General features: G+C 43.8%; 1 protein-coding gene across 1 annotated transcript; it reads left to right on the top strand.

Annotated features, from left to right (window-relative positions):
• The first annotated feature begins 1,612 nt into the window (after positions 1 to 1,612).
• LOC147896180 (pentatricopeptide repeat-containing protein At3g03580-like) lies at positions 1,613 to 5,155 on the top strand. Its single transcript, XM_087383207.1, has 4 exons — positions 1,613 to 1,697; positions 1,804 to 1,883; positions 1,981 to 2,171; positions 2,376 to 5,155. Exons 1-4 carry the CDS (start codon positions 1,664 to 1,666, stop codon positions 5,140 to 5,142), a joined length of 3,072 nt encoding a protein of 1,023 aa, XP_087239333.1. The 5' UTR covers positions 1,613 to 1,663; the 3' UTR covers positions 5,143 to 5,155.
• The last annotated feature ends 15,074 nt before the right edge of the window (positions 5,156 to 20,229 follow it).

A 20,229-nucleotide genomic window follows, 5' to 3' on the forward strand; every position in this document is an offset into this window, starting at 1 on the left:
AATGTACATGGTACACTAAAAGTTTTTGAGTTGGACCCTCCGAGATGAATCCGAACGCAGCAAGCATGAAGTGTAAGTTCATGGAATTTAAGGGATGATCCATATAGCCATGTGGCACAGTTTGAAACCCAAAGGCAGGTGCGTGGCTTTGACATATGTTTGGTGATCCCAAAAAAGTATAATAGTTTGCGAGTAGCCTGAGCAACAAGGCTATGAGCTTGTTCAACCTGTATGGCGTAGCATAGTTTACAGACTATGAGGAACTGAAGATAGCTTTCCTACACATGTTTCGTAAGCTAATAACACCAAAAGATATTCATAGGAACTTGCGAGAGCTCCCTCAGAAGAATTTGATGGTGGAAGACTATGCACAGAAGTTTTGGAGCCTCAACGCATAGTTAGATGTGGCGGAAAGACCCACAATTGAGACGTTGGGAGAATACTTCTGCAAGGGACGTACGAAAAGAAATTCACAGTGCAGTGAGCGGATTTGAGATCCATGGCCAGAATGGCTTTAATGGCTAGGTGGATGCTACCAAAAGAGCAAAACAAAGGTGCAGATGTTTAAAAGTCGATCCAAGGACGATGACTCTTACAGTGGGTCAGACTCGTACACAAAGGAATCTGGCGGTGACACGGATGATGAAACAGAATCAGAGAGTGATGAATTTGATAGTGATTCAGAAGACGAGGACAGTAAGTCAAAGAAGAGGAGGAAGCATAAGAAAAGGAAGTCAAGCAAGGAGGAGTCAAAGAAATCCAAACAGAAAAGAAGAAAGCAAAGAAGAAAACCAACGAATTGGAGAAATTGTTGGAAGAAAAACTTAAGAGTTTGTGAGTGACTAAGTCAGCATCCTAGTTAAGGTGTGCAATTTGTACAAAAAATCATCAAATGGAGGTTTTTGGTACAACCTAAATGCTCGAATAAATCCGGTGCAGCAAGTACCCCGCACATCAGTAATAGGAGCCAATCAAGTAATGATTGATCTAGCGGCGGTACATAATGTGGCCTAGATCCAGCAGAGAAACAACTAAAACCAACGAGCCAAATGGAACCAAACAGGTAATTGGAATCAGCAAACAACGGTAAATTCAATGGATATAAAGTTTTGAGGTCGGTGGAGATTAAATCTCCACCATCCAATGTGATCACGGCGCCTCGATTTCAACGTACCACATTCTAACTAGACTAATCAGCCCACAAATGAACTAACTTGCTCACAATTAGATCCAATAAGCACAAAACACAAAATCGACTAAACTAATGCACCCACAATCAAATTCAACTAGCACCGAACACAGAATCAACTAAACTAACGAGCCCACAAGTAAACTAAGTGACCGACAATTAAGTTCAATTAGCACGAAAAACGCAAAAGGACCGCCCACAATTACAATTAATAATATAACCACCTTTCTCCGGCCCTCCACGTGGACGACGGTCGGACTTTCTAAGCTGCGAAAGTGCCCGGAATACAACTGGCCCAAGGGTGGTCGGACTTTCCGAGCCGCAAAGTGTCCGGAATACAGCTGGCAGCCTCCTCCGGCCACTGGCGACATTTGGAGCACTTTCCTTCTCTGTCACATTGTAGCCCAATCCTGAATGCTTCTTCCTCTTTCTTCGACTCACTCATACACATAGATTTCTCGGAGCCATTGAAGGATGGAAATGGTGGCGGCAAACCGCTGTTGTAAAGGTGAGATAGACATGCCTGTTTATACTTTACTGTGAATTGTAAAGGTGCTAGAGTCTGATTCAGCTGTTAAGCCTATTTAACGTTATGTCATGATTTCGGCATGCAGGTATCATAACAGATACCGGCAGATTAAGGCAGAATTGTCTCGCAAATCCTTCAGAATCGCAGAACGACAGTTTCAAACAGGTGGGCATTTCCAGCTTCTCTTGCCTCCCTAGTTTAACATTGTGATAGTAGACTAATTGATGTTCGCTAACCACGTCATATGTACTGACTGTAACAGAGAATTGGCATAGCCCCGGCATTTGTGCACAGTGCCACAAGCACAGCCTTGTGTGATGATGGCTGCTGGACTTCCCTTTGGGAGCAAGCAGAACCAGTTCCTTTACAGCAAGGACAAGCTCATTTTGCTCGTGGAGCGAGAGCGGTGAACCCGTCAATGTGTCGTGGAGATCATGGCCCTTCGAGTGCCAGGTGTACCTTCAAGCATAAGATTTCAAATAAATAAAGCATGTACTACTAAGTTTAAGTTTACTTCCAAACTTATTTGAATTTCAACTGTTGTTACAGAGATCTATTGAAAATAAGCTGCGAATTGTAAACTTGTCTGCGCGTTAGAAGAACAATTTGCTTTCGAATCATGACTGTTATCGCCCAAATGTCTTGTGTCCTATGCAGGATTGCAGCAGGCTATTGGTTTCTGGACTCTTCTATTGTTTGTAAATCTTCCCAAGAATTATATGATTCTGTAAGATTAAATGATGTACTTCAGGCTGTGAATTACATTAATGAGCCCAGGATTTATCTATCCACTGACATCATTTATAGTCTAATTCAAAGATGCATCAATGAGAAAAACGTGGAAGCAGGAAAGGAAATCCATGGCCTCATTGTGAGAAGAGGACTAGAGTCAGATGCCTTTTTGGGGAGCCATCTAATCCGCATGTTTGCACTTTTGGAGAGCTTAACTGAAGCAAAACAAGTATTTAGAAGACTGCCTAATCCAAATGTGTATTCATGGAGTGCTATTATTTCAGCACATACCAAGCTTGGACAGAATCAGACAGCTATCGAGCTGTATAGACAAATGCACTATTCGTATATAGAACCAGATGGACCAGTTTTTGTTGCAGCGTTGAAAGCATGTTCCAGTATAGCATCGTTAGGTGAGGGCAAAGTAATACATGCTCACTCCATCGAAAATGGATTTGAGTCTGATGAATATGTCAGTAGCACCCTTGTCGATATGTACTCCAAATGTGGGAGCCTGGAAAATGCATGCATGCTGTTCAACAAATTGCCAAAGCGGAACACTATTAGTTGGAGCGCATTGATATCAGGATATGTCTTGCAGGGTGATGGAGAGAACGCTCTACAGCTTTTCACGGAAATGCAGCAGGATGGGGTGCAACCAGATCAGGTCACATTACTTTGCAGCTTAAAAGCATGTTCCAACATATCAGCCTTGCAGCAGGGTAGGCAAATTCACACGCAGGCTATTGAAAGTGGGCTGGAATGGGATATATGTCTTGGCAACACCCTCGTTGACATGTATGCCAAATGTGGAAGCCTTCAGGAGGCAAAGACTGTTTTTGACACACTGCCCAGGCGAGATGTTGTAGCGTGGAGTGCATTGATAGCAGGCTATACCCAACATGGCCATGGTCAAGAAGCTCTCAAATATTTTGAGAGAATGCAACGCAAGAGCATCAAGCCAAATGTGATTACCCTTGTTCATGTATTGAAAGCTTGTTCCAGCACAGCTGCCCTAGATCAGGGCAGACAAGTTCATGCCTACATCCTTGAAAGTGGTGCAGAACTGGAAGAGTTTGTTGGCAGCACCCTCATTGACATGTATGGGAAATGCAAAAGTCCTGAGCGTGCACAAATACTGTTTGATAGAATGCCCAAGCGAAATGTAGTCACTTGGAGTGCATTGATTGCAGGGTATGCTGAGCATGGGAGCGGTCAGGAGGCATTGCAGCTCTTTGACCAAATGCAACAAGAGGGCCTGCTTCCAGACAAGGTGACCTTTGTTTGCATCTTAAAAGCATGTTCCAGCTTATCCCTGGACCAGGGCAGATGGATCCATGCTCAAGTCGTTGAGAGTGGGTTTGCATTGGAGTTACATGTAGGAAATGCATTAGTAGATATGTATGCCAAATGTGGGAGCTTCAATGATGCAATTGCACTGTCTGACAGGTTGCCCAAACAAAATGCTGTGACATGGAGTGCCCTGATTGGAGGGTTTGTCCAGCATGGGTATGGGCTGGAGGCTGTCCAGTTTTTCAAAAAGTTGAATATGGATGGGGTGAAACCAGATGAAGTCACATTTATTTGCATTCTGAAAGCATGCTCTAGCATAGCAGCCCTAGAGCAGGGCAGGCAAATTCATCGGCACATAATTGAAAATGGGTATGAGTTGGATAGTTTTGTTTGTAGCTCCCTTATTGACATGTATGCCAAATGTGGGAGTCTTGAGGACACGTGTAGAGTATTCGAGAGGTTGCCAAAGCAAGATGTTGTGACATGGAGTGCATTGATTTCAGGGCATGCCCAGCATGGTGATTACCTGTCAGCCTTCCGATCTTTTGAGGAGATGCAGCGAGAGGGCTTGCAGCCAGATGACGTGACATTTCTTTCTCTTCTTTCAGCATGCAGTCATGTTGCATTGGTGGATGAAGGATGTGTACACTTTAAGTCGATGAGGGATGACCATGATATTGTACCCACTCTCAGGCATTATACCTCTATGGGTGACATACTTGGCCATGCAGGGTACTTGAATGAGGTGGAGGACTTGCTTGAAACTATCCCATTTGAACGTAACGTGGTGGGATGGACATCTTTGCTCACATCATGCAGGACTCACTCAAATGTGTGTGTAGGAAGACGAGCTTTTGACTCCGTCGTCATGATGGATCGTAGAAATGCTGCTGGATATGTGCTAATGGGAAACACATATTCCTATGCTGGCATGTGGGAGGCTGCAGAGGAAGTAGAAGAGCTAAGAAGATGTGCGAATGGATGGAAGAAACCAGGAAAGGCCTTTATTGAGATTGGTAATCAGGTGCATAGTTTTGTTGTGGGAGACAAAACACACCCACAAAGTGATGATATATATGCCAAGCTTGAAACTTTAAGCATGCAAATGAGGAAAGAAGGTTACCAACCACGTGTAGATTTAGTTATGGATACAGTATCAGAAGTTGACAAGGAAGAAGCTTTGTGCGGACATTGTGAGAAATTAGCTATAGCTTTGGGGCTTATTTGTAGTCCTTCAGGCACGACCATCCGAGTATCAAAGAATCTTCGAATGTGTGCTGACTGCCATATGGCTACAAAGTTAATATCCAAAATTGAAATGAGAGAGATCATAGTAGCAGATGCTTATTGTATACATCGTTTCGAAGATGGTACTTGCTCTTGTATAAATGATTTTTAACAAAATAGCGAAGATTGGGATATCCATATTTTTTGTGCTTTCTGAACCAGAAAGGGAGCATTCTTTAGAGGCATTTTTGTGACCATGGAATCTTGGATACACGATGGAAGGTCAATAAATACTGGCTCTCAAAATGAATTTCATACATGGTTTTCATAAGGTACGTATTCTTGTGGTTTTCCAGACGTGGTACAGCAAGAAATTGCATTATCATTTTTAATTGCTGACACAGCAGGTTCAATTCTTCAATTGTGCAGGAGTTTTGGGTGACATTTAAACCTCTTAGGAGGTCTAACGTGGAGATGAAATGTTTTTATTCATTGATGGTGTGCTAGCTTTTATAATTTTAATGAGTAACATATTGCACAATATAGTTGTGAAGAACAGATTTGTACTACTCAAGAAGGGTCAAATGCTATGTAAAGAGTTAGCATCGAGGTCCAAAAGGTCCAGTCACTCAAATCTATGGTAGAGTTTTACACAGGCTGTAAGCTGCAAAATAACTAAAATAAGCCTTATGTAGGGGGTGTAAGCACAGGACTGAGGTAATTTTAATGAGTGTCTTTCTGTGCTTTTCAATGCTTCGGTGAATTTGTTGCGAGAAATTCGGATAATTTTTTCTCCAGGTATGCCCTAATTTCGAAATTCATGTTCATTACTTTCCCAGTGCTTGATTGGTTCATCGGTTAAGGGAAGTGGTTAAGATTAGGGAAAGAAGGTAGGAGAATGCAGAGAGTGAGTGAATTCAAAGTTGAACTGAGGCGTTAGGTGAGAGAGAGAGAGAGGTGTAGCTTGGAGGGACAGAGAACAATTGCAGGGGAGAGAGATTGCAGGAGAGAAGCGCTCGTAGGAGTGAAGCGATGGGATGATCGTTGGTAAGCGATGGGCTGAGGCGGAGCTTTAGTTGAACCCAGGTACGGCAGGCTGAGTAGTGACCACGAGGGTGCCAAGGGCTGTTCGCAGCCAAGGAGGGAGTCGAGGGGTGCACCATAGCTTGTAGCAAGCTGTTACGCTCTAGCCGAGGTAGCATGACCTCGGAAGAATCAGTCGACATTTCCCTTTAAAGGATCTATCTCTGTTATATATGTGTTTGCGCTTCATGTAAATGATCGGGAGGGATTGAATGTCAAGGTCCTAGGTGAGGGCTGATAGCACCAGACTAGGTAGATCTAAGGCCAAGGCCCTAGTGCAATGATTGTGCCTAGGGGCAAAGGAATTAATGCATCCCAAGAGAGGGGTGGAATGTTACATTAGCAAGGCTCTATATGGATGACATGTGGCATCTAGATCTATCTAGGCAATTGGGGCTTGTTGAGGCTAGAGAGAGAGAGAAGATTATTATTCACGTGGAATTTGGAACGAAGATCTCTGCTTGCTTGTTAGCCTCAACGAGATATGGCTGGGAGGATAGACATGGTGCTACTCCCGTGATACGAATGAAAGAATAAGATCTAAGATTGTGATAATTGGTATCAGAGCTGAGGCTACGAAGGAGATGGAAGTGGGATCGTCGAACGACCTCAGTGCCAAATCGACGGATTGACTGTTGGTGCAACGTGGTGACGACGGACAATTGGCCTACGTATCGTTTGGCATGGACTACCTTGACGGAGATCCCATATGGGCCTTTGACGAATTCGGATGTTGTCTACGACGGACGGAGGCTTCTGTTTCATGGCTGGAGTTTGGGGGTCCCGTAAGGCAGCGACTGGTAACTTGCGACGTCCTTGAATTAGGAGCGGGACACGCAGGCGGTGAAGCTGTGTTGGAGCGGAAGGTTCATGGATAGTCCTTCGACATCGGTACTTGGTGGTTGACCAGATAAATACGAAGCCCAAGGGAAAGGCGATTCGCCTTCGACATGTTACGTGGCAGACTGCAACGACGCAGCGGATGATAGCGTGGAGCACATGATTGATAATTGCTGGGTCCTTCACGTGATCGACGACAGGCTTGGAGTGCTGCTGGAACGGATAGCAGTAGTCGTGAACGGGAAGATTATTTGGCACGTACACTAGGATTTGGGACGCAGGGTTGGCGCGAGCAGGCTGGCTAACCCGTGGTTATTTGATTTGGCACACGTGTACTCCGAGTTCTCCAGCTCCGAGCACCCTGCTCATAACTAGTGACTAAGACTACGATCCAGCGACAGTCTGGGACACCGATTGAGCGCAGAGGCGCAGGACTTGACCAGGGAGCTTTCTTTGATCTCCATTAGTTTCGTGTTTTTTTTTTTTTTGCCTTCTCGATTTAGTAGGGTGATCGCTACTTCCATAGACAGGATAATGCGAATGATCAGCATGCATGAGGCTTCAATGTTGTAGCAGGGACAGATTATGCATGTGCATATGCCCGCGTGCTTCAGTCGGAGTCAAATTGCAGGAATTTCCCTAGTATAGGGAAAAGCGCCATCTGTGATATATGCCTGTATTAAATGCTTGATCAGTGTGAATGTGGGATTGCAGGAATTCCCTAGTATAGGGAATTGTGTCAGACTGTTAGTACACTGAATTGTATCAGCTTGTAAATACAGTTTGCAAGTGGTGTTAAAAAAAAATAAAAAAAAATCCCAAATCAAAACAAAACAAACCACCCATTGAACGGAATGGAGGCAGAAGAAGGGGCTTCCAGGAGGGACCCTGGTGAATCAGGAGTCCGACCGACCCAGCAGGGATCGCGCCCAGTAGCTCATACTTTAGCTGGCAGGATTGCATTGCTGGAGGATGCCTTGTAACAGTTGTTAGCGCAGCAATTACAGGCCAATGCAGGGCAGTCCGAGCTCAGGAGAGCGATACATAGTATGTCTGCCAGACCTTCTCGAGAGGAGAAGGGAAAGGCTCCAATGGAACCGGAGTTTAGCGTTCATACGGTCGAGCCTAGGAAGGCTAAAGTGCCAAATATTGCAAATTACAGACCGGAAAAGTATTATGGTCGGATGAACGACCGTAGCTCCGATGTCATTGAGACCTGGTTAGACAAATGGGACGAGGCGTTCGCCATTTGTGAAATCAGAAATGACATCAAAAAGATCCGCGAGGCCACCCATATGTTTAGTGAGGCAGCGGATCGGTGGTGGATTAAACAACAAAAGATGGGATAGCATCCACTACCTGGGAGGGGTTTAAAAGAGAGTTCAGGAAACACTTCTTACCTCCTGATGAAGCATCCCGAGCTTGGGATCAATATAGGAACCTTCGTCAGAGAAATTTATCAGTGGCAGAATACACTGATAAGTTTCGAGAGAGTGTAATGAAGGTTTGCGAACCCCTGCCTCAATCAATCCAAGTGAAAAATTTCATATTTGGATTGAATGATCGAATAAAAATGGAAGTTCGGGCTAAGTACGCATGATGATGCAATAGCTATAGCCCTGAACTACGAGGATGCCAAGGGCAGCAAGCCAAGTGGGTTTGCACAGGTCGGAACCCAGTATGGGTATCCGAAGAAATCTGGGTTTAAGAAGAAGTGGGCTAGTAGAGGGAGTGGTTCGCAGCCGAGTGGTCAAGCCAAGCAGGCGAGACTGGCTGAAACTCCTAAACCAAGTACCACCATTGGAGTGAAGAGGAAAGTAACCCCAATGGCAGCCCGGGCTTGGTCTAAGTCGCCCTTGAACCCAGAATAAAGGGAAAAAGCGAGGAGAGAAGGCTTATGTTTTGGTTGCCTTCAACCTCACCAGTGGAAAGATTGTCCACGTAACAAAGATCATCGGATGGCTAAGATGGTGATCTCAGAGTGCGACGTGGAGATGCAGGGAAGTCCCAGAGCGGAAGAGATGCAGATTCAGCTAGCGGGATCTTCTCAGAGGTTAGTACCTTGTTTGTTATGTGTATCTGTTGCTAAGTTAGTGACGAGTGCACCTGATAACATCCTATCTAAGCCCGCAGCAACGGGGTATACAACCTTTAATGATACGGAGTTAATTAAAATGAAAGGGCAAGTGGCCAATCATGATGTCATTGTGTTGTTTGACTCGGTGTCAACTCACAATGTGATTAACTCCAAGCTCGTGAAGAGGCTGAAATTAAAAACAAGCCCATCTGACTATGCGTATACAGTCAGAATGGTAGATGGAAGTTCAACTGAAGTATGGGACCAAAGGGTTACCTAGTTGGAGCTTCGGATTCAGAACTATACTGAGAAGCTTGATTTTGAAATGACCAAGCTTGCTCATGCAGATATAGCCTTGGGTATGGCGTGGCATTCTAAGAAGAATCCAGCCATTGATTGGAAAAAGCACGTATATCAATTCAAGATGAATGATGTGCTTTATGTCTTGCGAGGTGAGAAGGATATACCTCAGGGACCGTTGGTTTCCGTGATGGAAATCCGAAAAGCTCAAGTAGAGTTTTTATTCCTTTGCACAGCATCGATAGAGCCGGTTGATGATTCTTCAGCTAGCACTGATGTTACACAAAGTGGTGAGATGGCCAAGCTGGCTAATCTTATAACAGAGGAGTTCTCTGAATGTTTTAGGGATGAACTACCTTATGGGTTACCTCTAGAGCAGAAAGTTCAACATGAGATTGAACTGATCCTGGGGGCAGAACCTGTAAATAGACCTCCCTATAGAATGAGTTTTACTGAAGAGGCGGAGGTGCGTAGACAACTGGAAGAATACCTCAAGTTGGGGCAGATTCAACCAAGTTTCTCAACTTTTGCTTCGCTAGTGATATTGAAGAAGAAAAAGGATGATACGTTTCGCCTCTGTATAGATTATAGAGCATTGAATAATATCACTGTTAAGCACAGGTATCCGATGGCTCGGATTGATGATTTGCTAGATGCATTACATGGAGCCGTGATTTTCACTAAGATAGATCTTAACTGTGGCTACCATCAAATCCGGATTAGAGCCGAGGATGTGCATAAAACCGCTTTCAGGAGCAGGTTTGGTCATTATGAGTTTTTGGTAATGCCCTTCGGACTTACCAATGCCCTAGCGACCTTCGTCATGCTTATGAACGATTTACTACGTCCGTATATCGGAAAGTTCGTAGTACATTTTATTGACGATATCCTGATATTCAGTAAAAGTATTACTGAGCATCGTGAACACTTAAGAGTAGTGTTCAGTACTTTGAGGAAAGCCAGTCTTTATGTAAATAAAAAGAAAACTATACTGTGTATGGTTAGGCTTGAATATTTAGGGTTCATAATTACTCCAGAGGGGGTAGAAATGGATCCAAAGAAAGTGGCTGCGATACTAACTTGGCCAATCCCTCAGAGTCTGACCGTGTTGCGATCATTTTTGGGATTTGTCCAGTTTTATAGAAGGCATATCAAAGGATATTCCGGAATAGTATCGCCATTGACTGATCTGACCTCAGATAAAGTACCTTTTATTTGGGGACAGAATCAACAAGAAAGTTTTAACACCATAAAACAAGCTGTGGTCTCAGGACCGGTGTTAAAAATAGTTGATCCCCAGAAACCGTTGTTCCTAGAAACCGATGCAAGTGGCATTGCGGTAGGAGCAGTCCTCTTTCAAGAGGGAAGGCCAGTAGCCTTTGAAAGCAAGAAGCTTTCTCCCTCTCAAAGGAATTGGCCAACTCATGAATTGGAGTTGTATGCTGTTATCCATGCTTTGAAAACATGGAGACATTACTCGTATGGTTCAGAGTTTTATGTGGATGTGGATCATGATACTCTGAAACATTTTTGTAAACAGCCTGACTTGAGGGGCCGCCAAGCTAGGTGGGCTGAGCTCATGCAGGAGTTTAATCTAACGATTCGGTAGCGAAGAGGAAAAGATAACAAGGTGGTTGATGCATTGTCTCGCATTATGCACAACCTGAGTTTCATGGTATTAGAGAGTGCTCTAATGACCGAGATCAGAGAAACTCAAAAGGTGGACGAGTTTGTTCAGAGCTTATGGCCTAAGGCTCATGTGTTAAAACCCGGGGAAAGTGAAAAGGATGACTTGGCATCCAGAAAAGGCCAAACTTATGCAAGATATACCATAAGGGATGGTATGTTGAAAAGAAATGGCAAGGTTATAGTACCTAGTTAAAATGATCTCAAGCAGAGAGTCATTCGACAATGCCATGATAGCCCATGTGCGGGACATCCAGGGGTCGAGAAGACATATGATCTCGTGAAATGAGATTTCTTTTGGCCAAAGATGAAAAAGCATATTCATGAATATGTGACATGATGTTTCTCGTGTCAGGTAAGCAAGGCCGAGCGGGTGAAGCCACCCGGATTTTTATAGCCCTTGGAAATACCACTAAGTAAGTGGGAGAGCATTTCCATGGACTTTATTGTAGGGCTGCCTATGACACAAGGAGGGTATGATTCTATCCTTGTGGTGGTTGTTCGTCTAACCAAGATGGCTCACTTCATTCCGACTAGAGAGTCTGTTAGTGCCCCGCAAGTAGCGGATTTGTTCATTAGACATATATTTCGTCTGCATGGATTGCCTAGATCCATAGTGTCAGACAGGGATGTCAGATTTATCGGTCATTTTTGGACGGCGGTATTTGAGACACTAAGGATTGAGTTGGGAATGAGTAGTGGGGATCATCCTGAGACGGATGGTCAGACGGAGAGAGTCAACCAGACTTTAGAGGATATGCTGAGGGCATATGTGTCATTGAGGCAACATACGTGGGACAAGTGGTTGCCATTGTTGGAGTTTGCCTACAATGATAGAAAACATTCCTCTATCGGGTTCAGTCCGTTTGAGCTGAACTATGGTTATAGACCAACCAATCCAACTATAGTTGGAGTACCTCAGAAAGTGCCTAGTGCCGCGAACTTTGTGGTTCAGATGCACGAGATGCTAGCACTTGCGAGAGCTAATATCCGCCAGGCTATGGATAGAGCCAAGGTGTATGCGGATGAAAACCGGTCTATAAGAGTATTTAAGGAAGGAGAAAAAGTTTTTCTCAGAGTTCCTTTGCACTCGAAGTCACTGACTTCAGGAGAGTGTGCTAAGTTATCACCTCGATACTGTGGGCCGTGGTTAATTCTAAAGAGAATAGGCAGTGTAGCCTATAAATTAGAATTGCCACAAGGGTGTAAGGTGCACCTGGTTTTTCATGTTTCGCGCTTAAAGAAATTTTTACATAGTGGTGACTCACTAATCGAAGGTGTGGTTTTGTTTCAGGAGATAGAGGATATTGCAAGGCACAAACCAACAAGAATCCTGGACCGAGGAACAATGCAAATACGAAATCGGAAGATACCACGGTGTTGGTTGCATGGCATGGTCAGCCTCTATCCGAAGCTACCTGGGAATTCGTATATCAGTTGCGGAGAGTGTTCCCAGATTTTATCATCGAGGACGCTGATGTCTGAAGAGGGAAGGATTGTTACGCTCTAGCCGAGGTAGCATGACCTCGGAAGAATCAGTCGACATTTCCCTTTAAAGGATCTATCTCTGTAATATATGTGTTTGCGCTTCATGTAAATGATCGGGAGGGATTCAATGTCAAGGTCCTAGGTGTGGGCTGATAGCACCAGACTAGGTAGATCTAAGGCCAAGGGCCTAGTGCAATGATTGTGCCTAGGGCAAAGGAATTAATGCATCCCAAGAGAGGGGTGGAATGTTACATTAGCAATGCTCTATATGGATGACATGTGGCATCTAGATCTATCTAGGGAATTGGGGCTTGTTGAGGTTAGAGAGAGAGAGAAGATTATTATTCGCGTGGAATTTGGAACGAAGATCTCTGCTTGCTTGTTAGCCTCAATGAGATATGGCTAGGAGGATAGACATGGTGCTACTCCCGCGATACGAATGAGAGAATTAGATCTAAGATTGTGATACAAGCCGCAGGCAAGGCTGTGTTAATTCGGGGGGGGGGGGGGCTGGATGCTAAAAAAAGCACTACCCCTCCAAGTTAGGAGGGGGCGCTTTCTTAGAGGCTGAGCCCTCTAAAGGCATCGCTCCCCACTCTCAACCTTATCGCAGCAGCAGCTCCTCCCCTATGGGCAGATTTGTGCGCAAGCCTCTACCCCTCCAAATCCCCTTCCCGATTTGACACTTTGGTTCCGCCTGCTATAGACCTCCATACGGGTCAACAAGGGGCTTGGCTCCTGGATTGACAGCCTCCACCAGCCCCTTCTCCTTTCGTCCAGCCAGCCTCTTTCTCTCATCCCCCTCTGTTTCATCAGCTTTTCTCTCTGTTCCAGCCTCCCAGTTTCGAGACCACTTGTTCCTTCTCCTCTTAGTCCATTTTCTTTATCAGATTTGATTCAGTTATGGCTGATTCTGTAGACCTTGAGCTTGCAATGGGAGACCGGGATATGAACTACCATGCGAAGGATGACCAGGGTCTCTACGATGATTGGGGAGGTTAACACGAATCAAACGGGGTTGACACAGCAACTCTAAGAGATTTAGACTACACTCACACTTTCGACTAGCACTGTTTAGGCGCTCACGCATGTGGATGCCATGGCTTCAGTGTTAGGTATGAACATCACTCCAGATCCTTTTCCCAGAGATCAGAAGTCTCGTACCAAGGAGGTTGTTGACACTTGGTTGCACAAGTGGCAAGTACACTTCCGGTTTCACCCTTACCTGGATGACAAGAAAATAGCTTGCAGTAGGGTTTATGTCAGGAAAGGCTTATTATGGTGGAAGAAACTCCGACTCAAGCCTGCAACATGGATAGAATTCGAAGGGGTCTTCAAGAAAGAGTTTCTGAAGGAGGAAGATTACGATATCGTAGGCAAGCTCAAAGCCCTCGATATGTCCAAGCTGAATATGACTTTTAAGGTTTATCCAGTATGTGTGTGATGGGTCTGAATTGAGGGGACGGAAGGCTAGATGGGTAGAATTAATGCAAGATTTTGATTTTGAAATACGTTATCAAGGTTTATGCCACCCTGTTATTGCTGACAACATTATCTGATGAAATTCTCTCAATGGACCAAAGCTTGAGCTGAAGTATTATCATAGTGAATGGTTTTGGTATTGATGAATCAAAGAACCCAATTTAGTCATTGAAAATCCTCAACCATGTATAATAATAGCTCTATATTCGGCCTCTGTCAAGGATATATTGCTTTATATATATTCCAGATCACTTTTGATGCTCTTCTGTTAAAGGCCATTCCTATCTGCTCATCTGCCATATTGATTGAAAGACTTGGGGATTCTCGTGAGTATTTCAATTCCATAAATCTTGGTCCCTTGGATGTATCTAAGGACTTTTAGAAGCCAACCAATGCACCTATTAAGCGTTTGCATAATTTGTGCAAGTGTCTCGGACAAGTAAATGAGTGAACACACCAACTACCTGGACAATGTCAGATTTCTCATTCTACAGTCATTTGTTCTTGCAAATTGTGCAAGTGTCCCAACCGCATAAAATTGTTAGCCTTTGTGATTGGCAAGTAGATGAGAGAACCCACCAAATGTTGGGTTCATTATTGGTTCAATCATCATCCAAGGTGAATTTCAGATTTGGTCCCATGGGAGTCATGGTAGATTTGTTGTCATGCATATTAAGCATGTTGAGAAAGCTTGTCAGCATACTTCCGTTGGCATATGAAGGTGCTATTTTGATGCCTCCAAGACTGTAAAAATCCCAAGCTTCTTATGTCGAATTTTCAATGAAAGCATGTTTCATTGTAGATTCATTCTCCCCTTAATAACAAGGCCATCAACATAAAGTTGAATAAAGATGCAGTCCTTCCCTTCATTTTAAAGTATTCAAAGTCATCTTGGCTGGACGCTCAGAACCCATGTGTGCTAAATAATGCCCTGATTTGATATACAGCTTCTATTATTTGTAGACCATGCTAGATTTGTATCTGACCAAAATAGCCTTGAAGTTGATCCACCTAAACCTTTGTATATAGGACCCCTTTTTGTATAGCCTCCCTATAGCAAGAAGGCTCCCCGCAATGAGTAAGCATCACATAGTCTGCCCGTGGAACAAATCTCTCAGGTGGTTTAGACACTCTAGTTGATCTTCTCAAGGGCATTTCAGCTTGCTGTCCCGCCTGCATATCAGCCACATTTGGTTCATCATTTTCACCAATAGATTATCCATCATTTGCCCTTGATTGTGTATCTATGGGAGTACCTGGTGGCACCATTTCCTGCACATTCAGTGCATCGCTACTCCCCACGGCCCTTAGTGAAAAAGCTATGGTAGCATACTTGGAGGAGTTGTAAATTCAAATTACGATATGAAGGATGGGGAGGTAAATATACCATCGCTCTTTGGTGTGGATCTGTGTCCAAACGCACATGCCAAGGGCGAGAATCATTCCAGCTAGGACAAGACCAATCGGGAGATCCTCGAGGATTCTATTGAGGAGATGAAGAGCTTGATCGAGGAGGAAGGCCATACGCCCAAGGAAGCTCCTTGGGCTAAGGAGAAAAAGAAAAAAGAGGTGAAGGATAAGAAGAAGAAGAGAGATGACACAGGAGAGGGTAGCATTTCATCAAAGAAATGATGAAGAATGTCTTTACAGTTTATAAAGTACTTCGATTTGGAGAATGTTAGATACAATTTCTAGTGTATGAGAGGGAGCCCTCAACCCCTCTTGGATATTTGTTATGATCTATGATGAGATTATGTTGTATCCCTCTCTTTGTTATTCGTTATGCTGTATGTTTTTTAAAAGAGACAAAAGATAGGGAAAAAAGTTTGAAAAGAGAGAAAAAGATAGGGTCCTTGCACTGGTGCAGCCTAGGATTTAGCAAGCATTTACAGACTCGGATCATTATTTGAATTCTTGGGTCTCGAATCTTAGCCTCCAGTTTCCATGGCACAAAAAACAAAAGTACAAATGCATTTGAGACAATTGAGACTCTTAGGAATTCAAAGAATAATTTGGAGAGGAGCACAATGACACAAGTCTGCATATGCTTGCTCAATGTCAGGTTGTTGAAGCTTCACGTGGGTGGGACCTCAAGGACAGGGGAAGAGAGAAGAGAAGAGAGTAAAAAAGGAAAATAGAGGAAAAGAAAGAAGGAAAAAAGAGAAGGAAAGAGAGGAAAAGAGAGAAGAAAAGAGGAGAGAAGGAAAGAGAGGGGAGAAGAGAGGAAAAGAGAGAAGAGAAGAGAGGGAAAAGCCAGGGGAGAAGAGAGGAAAAGAGAGAAGAAAAGAGAGGAGAAAAGAGAGGAGGAAAAGAGAGGAAAAGAGAGAAGACAAGAGAGGGGACGAGAGGAAATAAGAGAAGAGATAGGAGAAAAGAGAGGAAATAAGAGAGGGGAGAGAAGAGGAAGGAGAAGAGAGGAAAAGAGAGAGGAAAAGAGAGGAAAAGAAAGAAGGAAAGAGAGGAAAAAAGAGAAGAGGAGAAGAGAGGAAAAGAGAGAAGAGAAGAGAGGGGAAGAGAGGAAATAAGAGAAGAGATAGGAGAAAAGAGAGGAAATAAGGGAGGGGAGATCTTAGGAAGGAAAAGAGAGGAAAAGAGAAGAAAAAGAGAGGAAAAGAGAGAAGGAAAAGAGAGAAGGAAAGAGAGTGGAAGAGAAAAGGAAAGAGGGGGGAAAAGAGAGAAGAGGAGAAGAGAGGAAAAGAGAGAAGAGAAGAGAGGGAAAGAGAGGAAATAAGAGAAGAGATAGGAGAAAAGAGAGGAAATAAGAGTGGGGAGAGAAGAGGAAGGAAAAGAGAGTAAAAGAGAAAATAAAAGAGAGCCCGAAAAGGAGAGAAGAGGAGAAGAGAGGAAAAGAGAGAAGAAGAGAGGGAAAGAGAGGAAATACGAGAAGAAATAGCAGAAAAGAGAGGAAATAAGAGTGGGGAGAGAAGAGGAAGGAAAAGAGAGGAAAAGAGAGAAGGAAAGAGAGGAAAAGAGAGATAAAAAGAGAGGGGAAAAGAGAGGAAATAAGAGAAGAGGAGAAGAGAGGGGAGAAGAGAGGGGAAGAGAGGGAAAGAGAGGAAAAGAGAAGATCGAGAGGGGAAAAGGAAAAGAGAAGAGAAGGAGAAAAAAGAGAATAGAGCAAAGAAGAGAGGAAATAAGGAAGAACATAATATAGGAAATAAGAGTGGGGAGAAGAGAGGAGAAGAACGGAGAAGAGAAGAAATAGGAGAAAAGAGAAGAGAGGAAATAAGAGAGGAGAGGGGAAGAGAGGGAAAGAGAGGAAAAGAGAAGATTGAGAGGGGAGAAGAAAAAGAGAAGAGAAGGAGAAAAAAGAGAATAGAGGAAATAAGAGTGGGGAGAAGAGAGGAGAAGAGGGGAGAAGAGAGGATAAGAGTTCCTACGCCGTCACTGCAGCTAGCACTTAAAGCGCTAGCTACAGGCCAATGCAATCATGAAAAGAAAATTAGGAAAAGATAGGAAGCACGTTATTACCTAGAAATGATGTGTCCTAGTACCGGATAATTTCACTCGGAAGAGGAGGTGTTTCGTGTCCTGGCCCTATAAAAGAGAGGAAACATACCATTTTAAGAAAACTAATTAATGAAAGGAAGAGTTTGTAGAAGCAACATTCCAAAGGGATTGGATTGAGGAGACAAAGGAAGCCTACAAACAAGGAGAAAGCACAAAAACAATAGGTAGAGCTTTCAGCACGTGCACCACCACCACAATTCGATCAAGATGATCTTGAGGATGATCCTCTAGAGGAGGACGAGGGTATGGTGAACATGATGGATTCTTGTTTTGGAGGCACCATGATAGATGGGGGTGAGATGTCTGAGCATGAGACCGTGATGCAAGATTTGGCATCAACACTGTTGTATGATGGTGCGAGGATGTCACAACTACGAGCTTGCCTCTTAATCTTGAATTTACAAGCAAAGTATGGATGGTCAGACACAAGTGTCTTAGCCTTGATGATGTTTGGAGCCTTGATCTTGGAATCTTGTTCCTAATTATTTTAATCAGTGAGTATCTCATTCACAAGTTTCTTGGATATGCAAATTATAATAGGCTGCTCCAGAAGATGTTACTTGTCCCAAATACCAAGGACGAAGCAAAGAAGATGTTGGTGATGGTTGGGATGGATTATGACACCATCCACGCTTGCTCGAATAATTGTATTTTGTTTTGTCATCACGATTATTGTGATTTGGTTAATTGCTCGAAGTGTGGAGCACAGCGGTATAGGCACGACTTGCTGGGGGAGACGATCCCAATGAAGGTTCTAAGACATTTTTCCATCATCCCCAGAATACAACACATGTTCAGATGCAACTCTATTGTGCAACTGATGATGTGGCATGCTACACATTGGTCTACCGATGACACTTTGAGGATCCCGGCATAATTTCCTGCTTAGAAGCACATAGACAACATGTGGCTGGACTTTGCGAGGGAGGCATACAATTTACATCTCAAACTCACAATGGATGGCGTGAACCCTTTCTGGTTACACTCCACATCTTGGTCAACATGGCCCATAGTCTTGGTGAACTACAATATCCTACCATGGCTAACAAGAAAGATGCTTGCCCTACTTGTACCGAGGAGTACAAGGCAAAAAATATGGACATGTACATGGCACCCTTGATCAAGGAGCTGCAAACCCTATGGAGGGGTATATCTGTCTTTTATATTTCTAGAGCTCTGAGGTGAGCCACAGACACGTACATTAGGGGAATTTCGATGTGGACCATGCATGACTATCCAAGATTTGGGGAGTGCATAGGTACGTGCTTTTGCATGCCTTTGATACCTTCATGTTTCTATTGTGGTGTGATCTATGCATGTCTAATGACCTATATGTCCATGCATATATGTAGGACTTAAAACACAAGGGTACCATGCTTGTCCTATTTGTGGCCCTAGTTTGAATGTGCAACACTCAAAACATATGAGGAAGATGGTTTATTATGGTCATGTTCAATATCTTCCTCAATGAATTGTTCTCCCAAAGGCACCATGGATCCTTTCCAAGATAGAGGAGGGTCAAGGCAAATATTGCATCTTTTTGGACACCCATGGGACACATGCATTGCCTGAGGGGAGTATTTATGAGGGACAATAAGCTTAGTGGCCTCAAGTCCCATTATTAGAACCGTATGTCTTACAGGTATTCTACATGTTAGCTTGAAAGAAGAGTATATAGAAGTAAGATTTTTATGCTTTCATGTAATTAACTTATATGATTGTGACACATTGTTGGCCCTCCTTTGTTGCTTGGGCAGTTTATCCTTCCAATTATAGTGAGAGGATGCTTATCATAAGATGTTAGAACTTCTATCTACAAGATCAGTGGCATTGTCAGGTATGCTTACTATCATATCACCTTCGTTATATTTCATACAATTTTAAATTATGGATATTGAATATTGAATCTTACAAGTGCATGTGGAATAGGTGGATCTCACAAAAAGATATCTCTATACTGAGCATGGAGAGGGCTAAGGTGGACTCCATTGAAGCTCTGTGCCTGCTTGAGAAGCACTTTCCCTCAAGCATTCACGGGAGATGAAGTTATGGCTCGCTCCCAAATTCACGAGTGCTTGGATGTGCAAGCCCGGACCCTAGAATTTAACATGCAACCTAGCTAGTTCTACTGTTAGTTCATCTGTCAATCTTGGGTGTTCAAGTGTTGCCTTAAGCAATGTCATCTGCTTACACTATTTGAGCTTAGCGGTACATACCCTAGCTTCTTCAATGGCTTGGCGTTTCATCTGGGCTACCTCGGCCTTGAGTTCTTTTCCTCCATGGATGGCTTGAAGGGTTGGCAGGGTGAGTGGCCCATAATATCTCTTCAATTTGCTCCCATTAAGGTAGCCTTCCATTTCTACTCCATCAAGGGTGGCTATTCAGCACACCCCCTGTGGAGTGATCTTTACCATGTGGTAGGGACCCATGCCTCGGTACTTGAGCTTGCACTTGGTATTGCGGATGCTGTAGAGGAGTGCAAGATTTTCCTCTACAAGGTCTTTGTTCTTGAGGCTGCGGTCAAGCCACTTTTTGCATCGGGCTTTCTCCACTCGAAGAAGGTAGTAGGCTGCTACTCGCAACATTGTCTCATCTAGCTTTTCAAGGTCAAGTAAGCATTTTGCCAAGGCATTCTTAGTGAGACTTTCTCGGACAGTAAGGTAGAGGCTAGGCACTACATACTCCATTGGCATCACCGCGTGCACCCCAAAGGCTAGGTTGAAGGGGGTGCAGTTCATGGCCACCTTATAGGACGTTTTGTAGGCCCATAAGGTTGTAGTGAGCTTATGCTCC

This window comes from Dipteris shenzhenensis, chromosome 12, assembly GCF_047967505.1.
Source record: "Dipteris shenzhenensis isolate YYH24624 ecotype China chromosome 12, Dip_SZ_1.0, whole genome shotgun sequence".
NCBI classification, from domain to species: domain Eukaryota; kingdom Viridiplantae; phylum Streptophyta; class Polypodiopsida; order Gleicheniales; family Dipteridaceae; genus Dipteris; species Dipteris shenzhenensis.

Bases quoted from the DNA above. Each gene is read 5' to 3' on its own strand.
- LOC147896180 (XM_087383207.1), top strand. From the start codon at position 1,664: ATGGAAATGGTGGCGGCAAACCGCTGTTGTAAAG. The intron at 1,698-1,803 runs GTGAGATAGACA...TTCGGCATGCAG, and splicing joins GGCAAACCGCTGTTGTAAAG to GTATCATAACAGATACCGGC. The intron at 2,172-2,375 runs GTGTACCTTCAA...TGTCCTATGCAG, and splicing joins CATGGCCCTTCGAGTGCCAG to GATTGCAGCAGGCTATTGGT.